Raw genomic sequence first — 17,508 nt, forward strand, 5'->3', positions numbered from 1 at the left:
GTGATTTTAAACATTTTGAGTCCAATTTTGGCAAAAGTTAAATCACAAACTTTGTAGTTCTTTAACTTGACTTTATAATTCAACTTGAATTACATAAACTAAATGTCGATGAGAGGGTTGTGCATGAAACATTAAACTAAATGTCGATCGTAGCTCATTCAAGTGCACATGATAGTAAAACGCGAAATGGTTTGAAATGATTCAAGTGATTAAGTAGTTCGAAATTATATTGCCACTCTCCTCCTCACTCTAGCTAGGCAACGATCTTTATTGCCAAAACATTAGTCGGTGTTCGTTGGTCGGTGTGCGTTGTTGGGGGGGGAGGAGGGTGAGAATTCTATTTTATTTTATTTTTTGGTCAAGAAAAATATTGTTTTCGGTGTTAAATTTAATCGTCGGATTCAGGATTTTCTTTACATGGGGGCTCTTTTGCAATTTAAAAACTTTTAAGGGTGAAATGGAAGTTAAATTAAGTGTTGGTATAAAAAGAAAAGCTACACTTTGGCTTATATAAATACACAAGTTCGATACGAATACGAATTCAAAAGCCGGCACTTGGATTACCCGAGCCAGCAGCTACAACACCCATGCCGCCATCCGCTGACCTGTCGTTAGCAATTTCCCCCTTATCACTAATAGCCACGCTATCACCATTCAACTCCTCCACAAGTTGATCAATCTTTCGAAACTGATAAGGCCACCTTGCGTTGTACAGGAATTGCCGTAGGTCAAATCTATTATCCTCGGGCGAGTAACTCTGCAATTTGCATTTAATGATAATTAAAAAAACTACTGCATTCGTTTATCAAATCAAAATCCCGATAAATTTATATCAACACGAAGAAAAGAGAGTAAAAAGTAGTTACCTCCGCGTGATACGAAGGTGTTAGGACCGTCATTTTGTGCCTGTTGATAGAATAATACTTGAAGAAATGTTTCACTTTGTCGCCTATTTCCACCGGAGTTAACTTCGTTCCCCATTTGTAACAGAGATTCTTCAACCAAAGACGAAAAATGAAATTAAGAAATTATCCAAAATAAATACCCTTTTTTTATTTTTTAAATTGCAATTAAGCGGTTAAAAGGGCTCGTTTTTTAAATTAGACACAAACCTTAAACATGGATACAGGTCCACATCGGAAAATCTTACGCATCCTCCCGTATACCGACAGTTCTTCATATGTCATTCCCATATCCACTTCATCCAGCTTGTTCACATAAAAATATATGCAGTCAGTTCCTTAATTCAAAAATTCATTATTTACCGGTTCATACATAGGTGTATATATATATATATATATATATATATATATATATATATACCTGGCTGTAATTGGATCGTATTGGCTCGAGTTCAGCTGTGGGTGGAGCAGCTTCGACCTCTGCCAAGGATGAGTAACCTAAGTGTACAGCTGCCCATTTCAAAAAGCTGCGTAAATCCTGTTTGCTGATACTTCCAATCGGATTTATATCAGCAGAACTGCAATCATACTGCACAATAGTAGAATGGTTAATGAAAGGGATGTAATACATGTCGTTTCAGTTTTAAGAATACCGTTACGACTTCAAATGTGATTTTGACCATTTTCGAGTCTGAAAGTTAGCTTAAGTTCTTTAATTTAGCTTTCATAGTTCTTTAAGTTAGCTTTTACCGTCACGGAATTTGTAGTTTTGTAAGTTAGCTTTTGTAATCCAACTTGAAGTACCAAGAGAGAAAGGTATGCATGAATCAATGAACACTGCCCACAACTTTGATGTTTTGAGTTATCTGAAATTCAAAATGTAAGTCATTCATGCATAACTTTGTCACCAGGCGACATCCAATCTAGCTGATTGATTCAAGTTGGATTAGAAAGCTAACTGAAAGTACCATAGTTTTTGTGCTTTAATTTTGCCAAAATCATACTAGAAAAGGGTCAAAATGACTTCAAAGTCATAACGGTATTAGTAAAATTGAAACGACAGTTAACATTTCAGTCAGTTAATGAAGAGCCACTTGATCATAGCATTACAATAACACTCGACAAAATTTGAATAACAAAGTGCATTCGATTACCACACCATAGTTGATTTGAATTGAATTAAATTAATGATCTTGTTGGAAACATTCTTTCGATTTGCTTTTATAAATTAAAAAAAAAAAAAAAAAAAAAAAAAAGAAGAAGATAAACATAGGTTTCGGGTAGTACCTTAGTTAAGTAACCACGTAACCCCTCGTCAACATTTGAGCTTCCTAATACCAAATAAAAGCCAGGTTTGCTGTGAACCCATGGCAAGAGTGATGCTAGCATAAATGCTAACACCATTCTGATTCGAGCCTGAATATTTTGCAACCCTAAATTTTCGATGTTTGACCCTCCATCTACCTGAGACAAAAAAAAATTAATAATAATCAATATTCTCACATACAACAGCACAACTGATACAGGCAAATGTGAAATTCCTTTTTTAACCTTGTAGCGAGGTCGTTTTCCTGTAAGTGTCTGAAATAAAGAGAGCAAGGCAGAAATCACTCCATCTATTGACACATCGAGATGCCACGACCCGACTTCTTCGGCAAGAATTTTTGCCCTATTTCTTGTAGCATCGGAACTATAAGAGAGAATAACTGTCACAATTCCGCGATTAAAAAAAAATACTTTTAACTAAAAATAATGTAACAATTAGTGAGACCCGTTCTTTTTATATCTTAGATATTTTTTTCATAAGAATTATTTCATATTAGTTCAAAAATATATTCTGACCTATTTTCGGTGCCCATGTAAACTGTGTAGAATATTCGTTTGGCGAATTCTTTACTGTCGGTTGGAAACTGTCCATCGGTATAGTGGCCGATTCTTATCGCATCAGCTTTGACTTGTTCATCCCCATTTGCTACTTCTGTAGTAGTAGTAGCAGTTGCATAAAAAATCACAATGTTACTGTATGAAGGGGTGATAATCGGACGGACCGAATCGGAATTAGTACTTTCGGAAAAATTCCGATTTCTTTTCCGGATTGGAATGAAAAAATCGTTCCCAAATCAGAAATTTTCTGATCAGAATCGACGGAGTTTGGAAAATTCCGTTCTTTTTATTAACCTAAGACATAAAATGCATACTAATATTTATATTATAAGTGTAATTCCCGAAAAATTCGGAATTATTTTTTGAAATTAAAATTGGATCGGAAATCGGAATCTCATATATATTCCAATTCCAATCCAAACAATTTCAGAAAAAAATCGGAATTGGAATATTCGTAATTCGGAATGAGAAATATTGTTCCGAAATTGGATTCGGCGGAAACCGTAAATTCCATTCCAATTTCGACCCCCTCGTGGCTATACGAATCAATTTAAAATTTTCACTGAGTACTACACAAAATATTAAAATAATAATAAACAGAAACGGACCTTTTACTACTAGCTGGCACATGCAACCAACTATGGCAGCGACAGATGAGCTATCTGCTCCACCAGAGAGCGGAAGTAAAAAACCAGATGCACCACTTCTTCTTAAATAATCCCACAACCAGCAGCCCGGCCCGAAAGCTATTTCCTCTTCAGGAGAATGATATTGAATCTGAGACGAAACCAAAAAAATTAATTCTGCTATATATGAAACTAAAATTAGTAGGGTGAAAATTGGAACGGAATTTACGATTTCCATCTGGAGTTTTCCGATTTGGAACAATATTTTTCATTCCGAAATTCAAAATTCCTATTTCCGATTTTTTCGAAATTATTTGGATCAGAATTGGAATATATATGAGATTCCGATTTCCGATCCGATTTTATGTTCCGAAAATGATTCCAAAATTTCCGATTTTTTTTCCAAATATTACATTTAAAATGTCAATATTATTGGGTATTTTATACTTTACGTGACAAAAAATTGGAAATTTCCGAATTCCGGCGATTCTGATCCAAAATTTTCCGATTTTTTTTGGAACGGAATTGGAATTAGTTTTTCACTTGCAAAAAAAATCGGATTTTTTTCCCGGAAGGGCTAAAATTCCAATCCGATCCGTCCAATTTACACCCCTAATTACGAGGCTCCATTTGAACAATTCAAAAGAAAAAAAGGTTTAGTAAGGAATAAGAGGAATACATGCATTGGCATTTCCTTTTTATGAAATTCTTTTTGAATACCAAACATTATTCGTCTCACCTTAAGTGGACTCGATAGCAACATTTGGAGCTTAAAAGACTCGCAAAGCTTGTAAGGTACTGAAACTGCGGGAACTTTTGGTTTGCAACTGGCTTGTTCTTGAAAGCTACTAATAGATCCTCTAAGACTAGCGACCTGCAATTCGATAAGTCGTAAAACGAAATGCAACCTATGACGTTTATGATTTAAAATTTATTATTAAAAAAAAAATTAAATGGGATAGAACGAACCGCATCTAGGTCAACTTGAGCAACCACCATTTCGACATCCTTTAACGAGAACTGTGACCCTTGGGCAACCACATCTCCATTGACAACAACACAAGCGCATCCATCTTCGTATAGAAAAATTATCAAACAAGACATCCTCAAAATCTTATATAATAGCGTTACAAAAAATAAAAAAAAACTAATAAAATATTAAATAAATCGGATATTATTCTACGCACCATAATAAAGGCGTCCACCGTCACATCCTTGGTGATTACTGTACATGTAAACTCCTCCACGGGTATGTGTAGCGCCTATAAAAGCACGGAGGCGAATATCAAGTTTTCTTAATTGATGGTGACTTCCACTAGCATTCATAAAAACTTCGACGCCGTTCAATGCCAGCTCAGCATGAGGTGGCATAGGACTAAAGAGCTCCTCACAGACTTCAGCTGCAACAGCTCTAATCAAAACACAAATTTTTGAAGTATTAGAAGTCAAGAACAGTTGGCCAAAAGTTAGAAGCTCAAACAAAGCTAGTTGTATCAAGCTATGCGTTGCCGAGGGTCATGAACTCATGATGCAAGTTCCAAAGCTAAGAGGGTACTTGGCTAAGCTTATAAGCTATTAAAAGCATCTTTTAAGATGTTTAAGAACTTATAAGCTCTTCCAAGGTATTTGGCAAATTTTTTTCCGAAAGAGCCTAAATATTCAAAAAGTAAGCTGTTGGAGAGATTATAAAGCTCATAAGATATTTTTTAAAAGTACCTATACTCCACTTTTTGTTTAAAATCTTAATGTAACAGTAAAAACAACTTATAAGCTAATTATCCAAAGACTACACAAATTAATTTTAAAAATAAGAAGTAACAGCTTATCAACTCTTAAAAAAACTTATTAGATCCAAAAGCTTGTCCTTTTTTTAAATAAGCTTAGCCAAACGGGCCCTAAAATCATGAATTAGAATAAGAACATTAAAGAGAAACCAAATATCAAAAGTTGTAAGATACGTCTAGCAAGCCAATGCAATAGCATATTATTCCTTTTTTCACTTTTCACTAATAAATTCATGTAAGATTAAACATATTTACATTTTGCACCTTCAGAAAGTTCACATTAAGCTAAAGAAAAAACTCAAAGGGCCTAAGAACTACAAGATAAAAATAATTACAATAGATAAACTATGAAGAGATGAAAAAAGCTAAGTTTGCAAGACAAGATAGCTTACGTGTCAAGAAACTGGATATACCCGTAGCCAAACGGTACAGTTGTTTGCGACAGAGACTCGGATATATCACTTGGAAGAAGAAAGTCGTCAAGACGGTCTTTTTGCTTCCATGCCGTAAACCATCTGAGTTCTCTATAGTTTCCGTCATTTGCGAGCCACATCTTCGGGCGTATCATCACTATTTTCCGATTCAAGCAAAGGACTTGACAATTGTACCGCTCTGACCCCTTGATAATAGGCATTCCGAAACTACACAATATGCCGTCCGTCCAATCGCCGAGTAATAACTCTTTCAAGCAATCCCACCTGTAAAATTGATTGATAAAAAAGTGTCTAAACGAAAATCGTGCAAACGGAACGATTTATGTGTCCCAAAACCAAAACAAAAAAAAAATAGTAATAATCACTTAACAAAGAATGCATAGGTGGTGTTTGCAAGAGCTTGTTTAAAAGCAGAAGTTAGTGATTGTGAGTTAAGTTGAAATTAAGTGTTTATTTCTAAAAGTTGGGGATCTTTGCAAATTAGCTAGAAAATCAACTAAAATAGAAAAGGCATGTATATGGGTGCTTTAAAAATTATAGCTTAAAGGAGCTTATTTTAAGAGAAGCAAACGCTTAAAAAACAGATTATGTGCAGAAAAAAACTCATAATCTATTTGTAAAAGCTTTTGCAAACACCACCATAGACATAGAGTTGTGAGCTTACGCGTGATTGACAGTGTCGAGTTCCAAGAAATGGTCTTCACAGCCATAGCCAGTGATTTCAAGCTCGGGGCCCAACCGAATCACGGCGCCCGATTCTTTAGCCCTAGAAATGGACTCCTTAATATTCTTCATATTGCAATCAAAATCCATTGCCCATTGATTCAAATTGCAAGTTGCTACCTTCAGAAGCCTCATATTCTCAATTTTTGTCTGCAATTTACTTCACAGAAGAAAAAAAGGAAATTTTAGCTTTGAAATTCTTAAATTGAAATGGCAAAAAACAATTGCCTGATCAATTTCTCCAATTAGGTTTAACATCAAATCAATAGACTGAACCAACTCGTAAGTTTAATTGGAAAGGGAAGATCTTTGGTAGACCAGAAATTAAGGTGCAAATTAATTAACTTTTTTTTTTTGGCAGTTGCACAAGCAATTCGTTTACTGTACCATCTGAATTCTGAAGAAACATACTACTAGTGAATAAATAATTTCGTGACAGAGAGAGAGAGAGAGAGAGGCAAAACCTGTTGTTGAGTGTGATTTGAAGGGAAATGAAATGTCGGAGGAAGCTTTTGGATTTACTGTGCGGAGGAGACGGCGGCGTTGATGGAAAAGATGAGTGGCGACGGCGCAGGTGAATACGGTTGCGGCGGCGAGATGGCGGGGGAAATTGGAGGACACGATTATTACAATTTTTTTAATTTCAATGGTTTGATTCTGCCATGTTTTCTTCTTCAACTGTGAAAATTGTAATCAAATCAGAAGAATTTCACCGATTCATTGCCACCTCTTCTTCTCCGGGTTTGTTGTCTATCACTATTCACTACCAGTGGAGTTCTCTATGTTAAATCCGACAAAACCATGCAAAAGACAAAAATACCCTTAATAAAAACAATGAAAAATCACAAGTGAAAGGGCAACTTTACCCTCCAAGTCGGAACGGAATATCCCGAATTCCGCCGATTCCGATCTTTTAATTTTTTAACTAGATGATGATATCTGGCACTCCGATTTTCAATTTTTTAGAATTGGAATTGAAAATAAATAAATATATATTTATTTTATTATTATTTTTTTGTTTTGGAAATTCCGATTTTTTTATGCATTTTCGAAAATAATTCCGGTAATTCTATTGTTTTCACACCCAAACTAAGCATGGATACGATTCTTGACTCCGTTTGAGCATGATGACACAGCTGCACATTTTTTTTTCTTTGAGTAAATTCAAGTGATTTAAAAGGGGAGTAGAGGCGAAGGCGACACGAACCCTAGAACTTTACCCTATTGGTAATGTTAGGTACCAACTCTCCTAACGAAGGTTGGTACACAGTTACACATTCAAAAGAACAAAAATAAATATAAGTAGTTCGAAGTAGAAATCGCCTTCAAATCTTTAATGATTTTCGAATCTTGAAGGATTATGATAGAATTTGTGAGTTTAGGGTTTGGTTTTTGGTGTTTTGTAGAAACTACTTTTAGATCCAGTCCATTTTGAATCAAGAACAAACTTTATCTACTTCGATATTTGAATTTAATTAGATAAAGAATTTTAAATAATTTGAAATCCACCAAAATTACTCAAAAGAAGGTTACAAATTTTAAAATTATTGCAAAATAAATAATTCAAAAAGTTAAATAAAATTTGAAATTAAGTCCTAATGAAGTGTTAATTTAGTCACCTAATCCTCAATTCTTTTGGTAAGATTGACATACTCATAATTGTGATCGACTTTCACAACACAGAAAGATGAAAACCGGAAATACAATTTATTAGACATACCAATACAAATGGAGGGGGGATGTGATAAAATTCACGCCGCCGCATCCTCACCATAATTAATCGATAATATGCAGTACCATCCAAAAATACAAATTATAATAATTCTCTTTCAACGTGGTCGGTAAAAAAATTCGGTATTTTTCTAAACTACAGTACACAGACAGGTAAATCTCATCAGTTTATGTCGCAACTTCATCAACCTCCGAGTTGAAAACGAAGCTTGGAAATGTCGTTGTAATATCCCTGCATTCACCACAAGAATCACATCATATATATATATAATATATATAAATATATATACACATGTATATATATTGTGACACGAAAATAATACCTCAAATATGGAAGTGTCATTATCTTCAACAACGAAGGATTTCGGGCAACAAAATTGTGCCATTCAGATTTGTCAATTTTTCCATCCTGGTCAACGTCGGCTTCCATAAATGTCTGTTATTTTACCATTCAGTGAAAAGTTCAACGAGTCAGAAAAATATTTATGTATATATTACAAAACGAGATATACTTAATTGTATATTTACCTTATCCAGAATCATCTCGATCGTCTCATTAGCCAGCTTCATCTCAGATTCACACAGAAGTGCAATCAACATTTGCTTCACCTGCGAAAATCAATTATGAATGAAGACCCTGCAAATTGATTTAAATGGAAAATAAAATGACACGATTAATACCCTTTTTTCTTCGGCACATACTCATTAATAATTGAATTAAATGAATAACGAGCGTACATTACTCGTGTTTTATGAGTAAACCAATATCGTGAGGAATATTCATGAAGTTGTTTCAAATGGCAAGTATGAAAACCTAGACAAATTACGAGTGAATTACCTCTAGACGCTCGATATATCCAGTTCCGTCCATATCATATAGCTTGAACGAAACTTGAAGGTTATAAAAATAACAAGTTAGGATTAATTTTGTTGACTGTAGGTTTCTGAGGTATAAAGGAATAGAGATAATATCTAATCAGCTTACAGTTAATTTTATCTTCTTGTGGTGCATTTGGATGGAAAACGTTGAGTGATCTAACGAAATCACCAAAATCAATCACTCCTTTTTGTTTCACATCAAAGAGGTCAAAGATCTGCACATGGAATAAAGTTAGCGATAATAGATTGAAATGCATGCATGACATAAGAGAAGACAACAAAAGAAGGCAATCAGATTATACTCAAAATAGCACGGAAATGCCCGATGTCAAGATTACTTACTCGGTTTGCAAAAAGATTCTCTTTTTTCCTGTTCTTAAATAGAGCCAATTGAAGTTCTTCCTGCACATGAAATACAGTTCAAATATCAAAAAAAAAAAATAAAAGAAAAAATATAGTATATAAGTATATGTCGTCGTCGATGGAAAAATCCCAATAGGCAGAATATAGTGCAACAACTACACGTTACACCTCTGCAAATTAAAGATTCAAATTAAAGCAAACAGATTTGGACTGGTGGACTAACACCTTTTCAGCAAGAAACCCCATTAGAAAATCGAGACACGCTTCAATTCATAAGGAGAATGAGAGGGGTTGTTTGGTCAATAATATTACGGTGGAAAATTACCTTATTGATTAGCCCATCATCAATGACAGAACTGCTGATGCTCTTGAACAGTTCAAATAATGCTTCAACCTCACTTACACTGACTGCAAAAGCAAACCGAGACAACGGGATTTCAAATGTAACAAAAGAAATAGACAATGAACCAAATAACTTAAAGATTGATAATGACGAAGTGTTGTAAATTTAGAAAGGAAAAGAAATCAATCTGTTTTCTTACAAGCAGTTTGAGATGAAAGTTGAACGGGATCTTCATAACCAGGAAATTGTTTTCTTGAAGTAGACTGAAAACAGCCCATTTAGGGGAAGAAACTTCCCGCTACGCTCGTCTCTAAATGCCTTTAGCTGCACTACAACGCATCATCAAAACCAATCTTAATCTCGCAAATTACACAGACGAATTAAGAAAAAGCAGATTTTCCAACGAATTAGTAACAAAAGGTCATATAAGAAGAACATAAGAAGACAGCTCTTGATTTCCAAATCCAACAATTAAAGGAAAGAAAAACGAAATAAAAGTGCGTCGTTAATTAACGGACAATCCAGTCACGCAAGCAACGAATCAACGGTTTTATAAAGTAACATATTTCCCCCTTTGAGTAACAAATAACAGCAGATTTTTTTTTTTTTGGTTCTTCTAGAATCAAACACTTGTCCAATTAATTTCTCTACATTAAGCCCGTGAAGTAAATCAGGTCAAGGTTCAGTCAACATCAATCAACTAGACTGAACCAACTCTAATCATATTGAAACAAGGAGAAAACCCTAATTTTAATTGAAAAGGGAAAAGCTGGCTAAACCCGAAATTAAGATGCAAATTCCTCAAAAAAAAAATTTGTTTGCAGCTGTACAATTAATTATTTAACAGTACCATCTGAATTCTGAAGAAACATACTACAACAAAAAGCAAGATCAAACTCCCAATTGCTACATGTTGGGATAATTATAAGGCCAAAATCTTCTATTTAAAATAATGTTCGGTAAAAAAAAAAATCCATTGAGCTTCAACAAAAATTGTTATCAGAAAAACGTAGCCGGCGCACACAAAAAGGAAAAAGGAAGAATTTCGTGACGGAGAGCAACCAAAACAATATACATTAACTCTCGAAAATCAGTAAATAATTTCGAGAGAAAAAGAGAGGGAGACCTGTTTTGTAGTGGGAATTGAAGGACTTGATGAGATTACGGAGGAAGATTTTGGATTTAGCGCCGGCGGAGACAGCGACGGAGGCGACGGCGGCGTTGATGGAAGACGAGGAGTTGCGACGGGGTTTGGGTGGTGGATAAGGGGGACGGACGGCGGTGGGAACGTATCGGGTAATCGCGGGCTACGCAGGTGAGAATACGGCTGCGGCGGTGAATACGGCGGCGAGATTGCGGAGGAATAGAAGAAAGAGATTTGGGGGTGGTTGCGAAATTAAAGCATACGTAAATTAGAATTTTCAATTTTTGTGATTAATGTTTTTATTCTGCCCTTTCCTTTTTTGCTTTTAATAGTCCGCTTTTTACTGCTTTGCAGTTTCTTTTTTTTACTTTTTCTTTTTCTTTTTCTTTTCTTTTTCTTTTCCCTTTTTTTTCAACTTTGAAAGAAAAAAAAAACTCACAATTCTTATTAATCTCTTTTCGAACTATATAGTTCGTAAATAAGCATTTCGTGTTCTCTAACACGAAGTGGATGGAAATATTTCGTGGAAATAAGCATGAAATATTTTTTTTTTTTTACAGTTTAGGCTACGAAGCACGAAACACTGCATTTTATGTTTTTGTTGTACTTTGTGTAGTTTCCTACGAAACACAAGCTTGTATTTCGTACAGAAATATACGAATTCACTGAATTTGCTTTAAATTACTTCATTTTAACACTCAAATAAATACAAGAATAACAACAAATTTAAACTGAAATTCCAATACAATGTAAAATGAAATTCAAATACAATTACAAATTACAATAGAACAATATTTTGTAAGCCACATAATACCAGATGTTAATAGACTTTAAAATATTAACGATATACGCATGTTTATGAGACATTGGATAGTATTCATAACAAAAATATATATTGCATAGAAAAATCTACGGTCAAACTACAAAAATTGTATGGTTAATATGCAAAATAAAATTTAATAGTAAATGGATCAATTTTTTTTAACACAATTGTAGTAAAAAGTTCAATATTAAAAACAGTATAAATTATCATGATTTATTTTGTAATAATCATCAATGTACATATTATTATAATTAGATATAATGATCATGAAAATAAAAAGGGTAAATTACACCCACACCCATGAGATATGCTTAAATAACTTTAAGGTCTCTGTGATATTAATAATTACACTCACCCCCCTGAAACATAGTTAGAAACTCTAATGGGATAATTCGTTGGATACGTTATTCCGATAGAGTTCTAACGGACTATTACTTTTAGCTAGTGGGGGAGACAACATAGAGTTATAAGGTGACATGACTCATCCAACATTTCTTAAATCACGCATAGCTCTTTGTTGTCTCCACTACTTTCGGAAACTAATAGTCTGTTAAAACGCTGCCGAAATAATGTATATATCCAATGCATTATCCCATTAGAGTTTATAACTATGTTTCAAGGGGTGAGTGCAATTATCGATACCACAGGGACCTTAAAGTTATTTTAGCATAGCTTAGAGGTGTGGGTGTAATTTACCAAATAAAAATCTAAAATCTAATAATAACTCACGTGGGAGAATCAACTGATGACAATTGACATATATATCCGAGTAAATTAAATAAAAGATTGAAAAATAATTATGATAAATTGTAATTGTGTCATGGTACTACGAGAAATTATCGTATTTAACTAGTGAGTGCTTGTAGTTAAAACCTAATATATTGCATAATTTTAGTTTTATTTTCAAAATTTTTTTTTTCAGCAAATCAAATCTTAAATAGTACGATTTTTACAAGTTGATGATTTATTTAAAGATTTGAATCAAGGAGGATTCATATAGAATATAATCGTACGATTTGAATTGTGAATCGTACGTTTAACAATCATAATACATGAAAATATAGTAAATTTTAAACATTATAAAAACATAAGTTAAAGCCCCTAAAAAAACATAAGTTAAAGCCGCATAATTGATGCTTCTCCCTATCAAACACGACATCACGTTAAAAGTAACGAATCATGACATTTTTGTTTTTGTAATTATAACGAAAATAAAATTTCTTACTATGTCATTGAAACTAAAATACGAAATAAAATTACATTAAGATACAAAATACAACATTCCATAATCAACACAATGATCGGGCGATGGTTATGATAGTCATCACTAACACTCTGTCGTCATAATCTATCATCTTTGACTTCTTGGCAATTAAATTGAACAGACAAAACTGTCTTTTCTATCGTCCAGATCGTTCATATTGATACCTTACACACGTCAAATACTGACAATTCTCTTTTTCTAAACTGAATTATCAGACGACGACGATGACTAATTGCAGTGTATGTTGCTCACATAGGGAATGCCTCCCTACAATCAAACAAGTCATCATGTTGAAAGAAGTAACTATAATAGTGAGATTCTTGTTCTCGTTCTACCATAAAAAGAAATTGTATTAAATAACTTTAAAAAATTAAGGGATTTCGTGTGAATTATGCCTCCTGAGGCGCGTCAGTCCACACGCGATGCACCGCTGCTCTCTTACATCGGGGCGTCCGCGCTTCAGTTCGTTCACCTTCCTCATTATGCGCACCTGCCTAAAAAAAGGGAGAAATAATAATAATATTTTATTATTATTATTATTCCATGAAAACGACTAACGGAATACTACACCACTGATCTATTCTTGACATGATCCGGTATCCTTTTCGACTTGGCTTCCACATCGACTCGAGGGGGGCTTAGTGATATGCCTAATTGGGCCGGTCTAATGGGCCTACGATTTCTTAACTTATTGGTCCACGAGCCCAATATTGAAGACCACTACAACCGAGGCCCGATCACCTTTAAATAAGATTTGAGCTCAACAATTACAATCGAGTAACTTCAGCCCAACTAACTCGTTATACATAAAGATTACAATTCATTTGTTAAGGTACGTTCAATGTTAGAACGATACAACTGCTCGTATTCCATCTACGACTTTTGTAATCCACACGCCTGGCATGAGCGTCGGAGGGATTTCCGTCGGATCAACCCCCGGCTTAGTTTATGTGTTTTCTGATCGCATATATCTCAAGGTCACCAAGCTCGTGAGTTAGTGATCCACTTTTCTCTTTCAGCTCATCCTACTTCAACTACTTAAGATGATCTAATTCTAGCATCATCAAGTATGTTAGGTATATAAATAAGGGTAAATTCCACTTTCTCCCCTTGTACTTTGGCTCGGTATCGCTTAATTTCCCCCTTCTACTCTCGCTTGCATCGATTTGCCCTTCTGCATTTGTAAATTTGTATCAATGTGGTCCTTACTGTTAGTTGTCAGACATTTGGCCTTAAACAAAAAAGCGACCCTCTCAATTTAAATAATTATTAAAAAAAATTAAAAAAACAAAAAAATAATAATAAAAAAAAATCAAGACAACGAGAACGTATAGTCCACGACGGCAGCTATATATTTTTTTAATTTAAAAAAATATTAAATTTTTTTTTTAATAATTATTTAAATTGGGAGAGGTGGTTTTTTTGTACTTTTCAGACTTAAATCAAACGGTGTTAAGGTCAAAAGTATGAAAACTAAAAGCGAGGGCCACATTGAGACAATTTTTCAAGTACATAGACAAATCGATGCAATCGAGAGTAGAATGGAGTAAATTGATATCATGCCAAAGTATAAGAGGAAAAATGGAATTTACCCTATATATAAAAGAGGCAAGACAATTCCATGGAGTTATCAAATGAAGTATCAAAATATTTTATTCTTTTCATACTCAAAAGTAGAAATGTCTTTAGCCCAATGAAGTTATCATATTAGGGTTGTATTTGATATTTTACTTTTAATGATGTAAAAATACATCTAGAAGAAAAAAAAAACAAATGCGAGTTATGAATTTAATCACTTCAATGTCCATTTAAAAAATGACATGTGTCAGTGGAATATAAACTAATTTAATTAACTATTATTTGATGTATATGATTGGAGCAAATATATTTATATAAATATCAAAATAAAATATTGAATATCAAATAAATTTAAAGGGCACTCTTGGACCTGGCGATGTTCTTAAAACAATCTACATTTTTTTCTCGAGCAATTTAATCTACGCTATAGTCTTCTTCCCGGTGCGGCGTATAATAAACCAACACACGTTACATCCTTATCCGAGCTTATTTGTTCTCCAGCTTATCTTTTAAATTTCTAAGATCTTTTTTAAAAAACTTACCAAATACTTTGGAATAGCTTATAAATTCTTAAAAATCTTATAAGTTCTTTTTAACATCTTATAAGCTTAGCCAAACACCCTCGTAATTGTGACATAATTATTCTTTGACGTGTTGTATGATTTATATATGAATTTGAGAGCAATATGTTAGAGTTTTAGCAAGACCCCCCTCATCTAGGAAATGTAGTTAAGCAAAACCCCCCTTACAAAAATAATTAGAGAAAACCCCTTTTGTTGTTAGTTTGGATAATTAATAAAGGTAATCTCCCAATTATCTAAATTTTGATATATCATATTCCGCCGTTTTTATCTCTTTTCTTCTCATTTTGCCTCTTCTCTTCTCTCTCTCTTCTCTCGTTCTTTCTTCTTCTTCTTTTTTTCTTCTCGATCTGCTTCTTCTCTTCTCGATCAGATTTCGGCCGACGCCGTTAAATACTGCTCCGACAAACATTGGCAGACATATTAGGTGAAGAACTGCTGTAACCATCATGATTGGACATATTGGGGGTGGAGCTCTGGCCGCGAAGGCAGGCGACGACGAGGTTTCGGCTCGACGATTTGAAGACCCCGTCAAACAAGTTGTTGCCGATGCGGTTTGTTTTGTTAAACCGATTGATTTGTTTTTATTTTAAATTCATCATCTCCATTAAATTTTGATTTTGAATACTCTGCAACATCAATTTTTGTGAGTAAAAATTGATGGAGTAATTAATTACTGTTTGTTTTATTATAATTTTATTTGTCGAAGAAATCACGTTTCTCAAACAACACGCATACTTTTGAGGATTTTCTACAACAGTATGAATAGTGTGATGTGGCGGCGGTGTGGTGACGATGGGGAGGCATATTTAGGGTTTTTTGGTGAATCAGGCGGATAACGGCGCACATAGAGAAATGCGCGCATGCTGGAATCTTAATCGACTATGTACATGTCCAATAGTCGATTAAGCTAATCGACTATGCTCTGGTAGTCGATTAAGGTTGATCAACTCCAGTTTTTTATTTTATTTTGATTTTTCGTTTATTGATTCCAATTGTATAAATCAATTACAATGTTGGTATATTTTTTGTTTTTGTAAAATGTAGTTGATTTTGCATTTTTTTTTCAATTGTGATTTGTTATTTTTATTAGTAGATTCTTAATCGACTATTCTCTGGTAGTAGATTAAGGTTGATCGACTCCATTTTTTTTTTTGAATTTTTTGTTTATTGATTTCAATTGTATAAATCAATTATAATGTTTTTATATTTTTTGTTTTTGTAAAATATAGTTGATTTTGCATTTTTTTTGCATTTTTTTTTGTTATTTTTAGTAGCAAACTCTTAATCGACTATGCTTTATCATAGTCAATTAATATACTTAATATACTGATATAGAAAAAAAAAATTAAAAAAAAAATTTAAATAATTTCCTTAATCGACTATGAAGCATAGTCGATTAAGAAAACTGATACAGAAAAGAATGGGAAAAAGACGGAAAAAAAAAATAAAAATAAAAAAAATTCGCTGAGCGCGTGACCCAGTGATGATGTGGCGGGCGGGGACAAAGCTGGAAAACACAATGGCTCAAAATGGGTATGAGTTTTTCTCAAATGGACTGAAATATTTTGGATCTCTCTCCATTAAAAAAATGTAATGAGGGGTTACCTCAAAGAACCCCGAATTTTATATCTGTGAAAATAGCACTAAAATTTCCGATGAACGACCAATTACTTTGTGAAGACTTTGGAGAAATCTAGCTAGTATGGAGAGTATGGAGAGGGGCCCACATTTAACGGGAATGCTGGTCTAGTTAGTAAGTTAGTTAAATGGAGAAAACATTTTAATCGTTTTATTATTTATTTTTAGAACTCAAATTTCTGAATATTGTCAACACATTGATATAATGAATTAATTCGTAATTAATTCAAATTGACCATAAATATATATATATATATATATATATATATATATATATATTTATATATATATATATATATATATATATATATATATATATATATATATATATATATATATATATATATATATATATATATATATATAAACACATAAGCATATCTTAATTCAAATCCTTGAACCTTAAACGAATTTCGACGAATATTTGAATTTTGCATTGAGTTCCTGATATCTTCAAAACGTACGTGTATATCCATTATTTTCTCTCTCGCGACGGATCTTATAAAAGAAGAATGACACGTTACGTTTCTTCTGCAATCCTTATAACACTAAAGGTCATCAATTATTTATTATGCCCAATCGGCAAAGCAAAATTAACCATAACTTTCCCTACACGTTAGGTCCTTGAATTATAGTATAATACCCATTAATTCGAGACCTGATTTTCCTTATTAGATCATAATTATTTTTGTAGTATGTTATAGTTATACACATTTAAAGTATATATCATGTGAGCCCACGCATAATATGCATGCATGCAGGTTGACTTTTCATAGACCCGTGCCACTTCTATGGGTGAATATATTTT

At 33.5% G+C, this 17,508-nt stretch overlaps 2 protein-coding genes across 5 annotated transcripts in view; both read right to left on the reverse strand.

Annotated features, from left to right (window-relative positions):
- Positions 1 to 407: 407 nt before the first annotated feature.
- LOC105962362 (carbon-nitrogen hydrolase family protein) lies at positions 408 to 7,309 on the reverse strand. The gene is made up of 14 exons (XM_088818676.1): positions 6,818 to 7,309; positions 6,295 to 6,513; positions 5,589 to 5,894; positions 4,600 to 4,823; positions 4,382 to 4,485; positions 4,152 to 4,286; positions 3,395 to 3,563; positions 2,745 to 2,880; positions 2,454 to 2,592; positions 2,190 to 2,366; positions 1,324 to 1,491; positions 1,113 to 1,208; positions 867 to 995; positions 408 to 757 (listed from the first exon to the last, which is right to left on the reverse strand). The coding sequence occupies exons 2-14, from the start codon at positions 6,486 to 6,488 to the stop codon at positions 542 to 544; spliced, it is 2,193 nt and encodes a 730-aa protein (XP_088674802.1). The 5' UTR covers positions 6,489 to 6,513; positions 6,818 to 7,309; the 3' UTR covers positions 408 to 541.
- A 732-nt stretch (positions 7,310 to 8,041) lies between these two features.
- Positions 8,042 to 17,508, reverse strand: part of LOC105969374 (calcineurin B-like protein 9) — a 19,311-nt gene continuing 9,844 nt past the window's right edge. Inside the window, exons 1-9 of one of the 4 annotated variants that reach the window (XM_012994130.2) lie at positions 10,796 to 11,128; positions 9,869 to 9,993; positions 9,652 to 9,734; positions 9,306 to 9,365; positions 9,070 to 9,178; positions 8,923 to 8,975; positions 8,613 to 8,693; positions 8,408 to 8,520; positions 8,042 to 8,316 (exon numbers count right to left, since the gene is read on the reverse strand). In XM_012994130.2, coding sequence (XP_012849584.1) covers positions 8,253 to 8,316; positions 8,408 to 8,520; positions 8,613 to 8,693; positions 8,923 to 8,975; positions 9,070 to 9,178; positions 9,306 to 9,365; positions 9,652 to 9,734; positions 9,869 to 9,947 — 642 coding nt within the window. In that variant the 5' untranslated portion in view covers positions 9,948 to 9,993; positions 10,796 to 11,128 and the 3' untranslated portion in view covers positions 8,042 to 8,252. Of the gene's footprint in view, positions 8,317 to 8,407; positions 8,521 to 8,612; positions 8,694 to 8,922; positions 8,976 to 9,069; positions 9,179 to 9,305; positions 9,366 to 9,651; positions 9,735 to 9,868; positions 9,999 to 10,795; positions 11,129 to 17,508 lie in introns of those variants that run through there. The other 3 variants (XM_012994131.2, XM_088818678.1, XM_088818677.1) reach the window with 3 other exon arrangements.

This window comes from Erythranthe guttata, chromosome 5, assembly GCF_056151865.1.
Source record: "Erythranthe guttata isolate IM_541 chromosome 5, IM_541, whole genome shotgun sequence".
NCBI lineage: Eukaryota > Viridiplantae > Streptophyta > Magnoliopsida > Lamiales > Phrymaceae > Erythranthe > Erythranthe guttata.

Excerpts from the sequence above, each read along its gene's own strand:
- LOC105962362 (XM_088818676.1), bottom strand. The coding sequence starts at position 6,488 with ATGAGGCTTCTGAAGGTAGCAACTTGCAATTTGAATCAATGGGCAATG. Across the intron at positions 2,367-2,453 it reads GAAAACGACCTCGCTACAAG|GTAGATGGAGGGTCAAACAT; the intron begins GTTAAAAAAGGA and ends TTTTTGTCTCAG. Across the intron at positions 1,209-1,323 it reads TACGATCCAATTACAGCCAG|CTGGATGAAGTGGATATGGG; the intron begins GTATATATATAT and ends TATGTGAACAAG.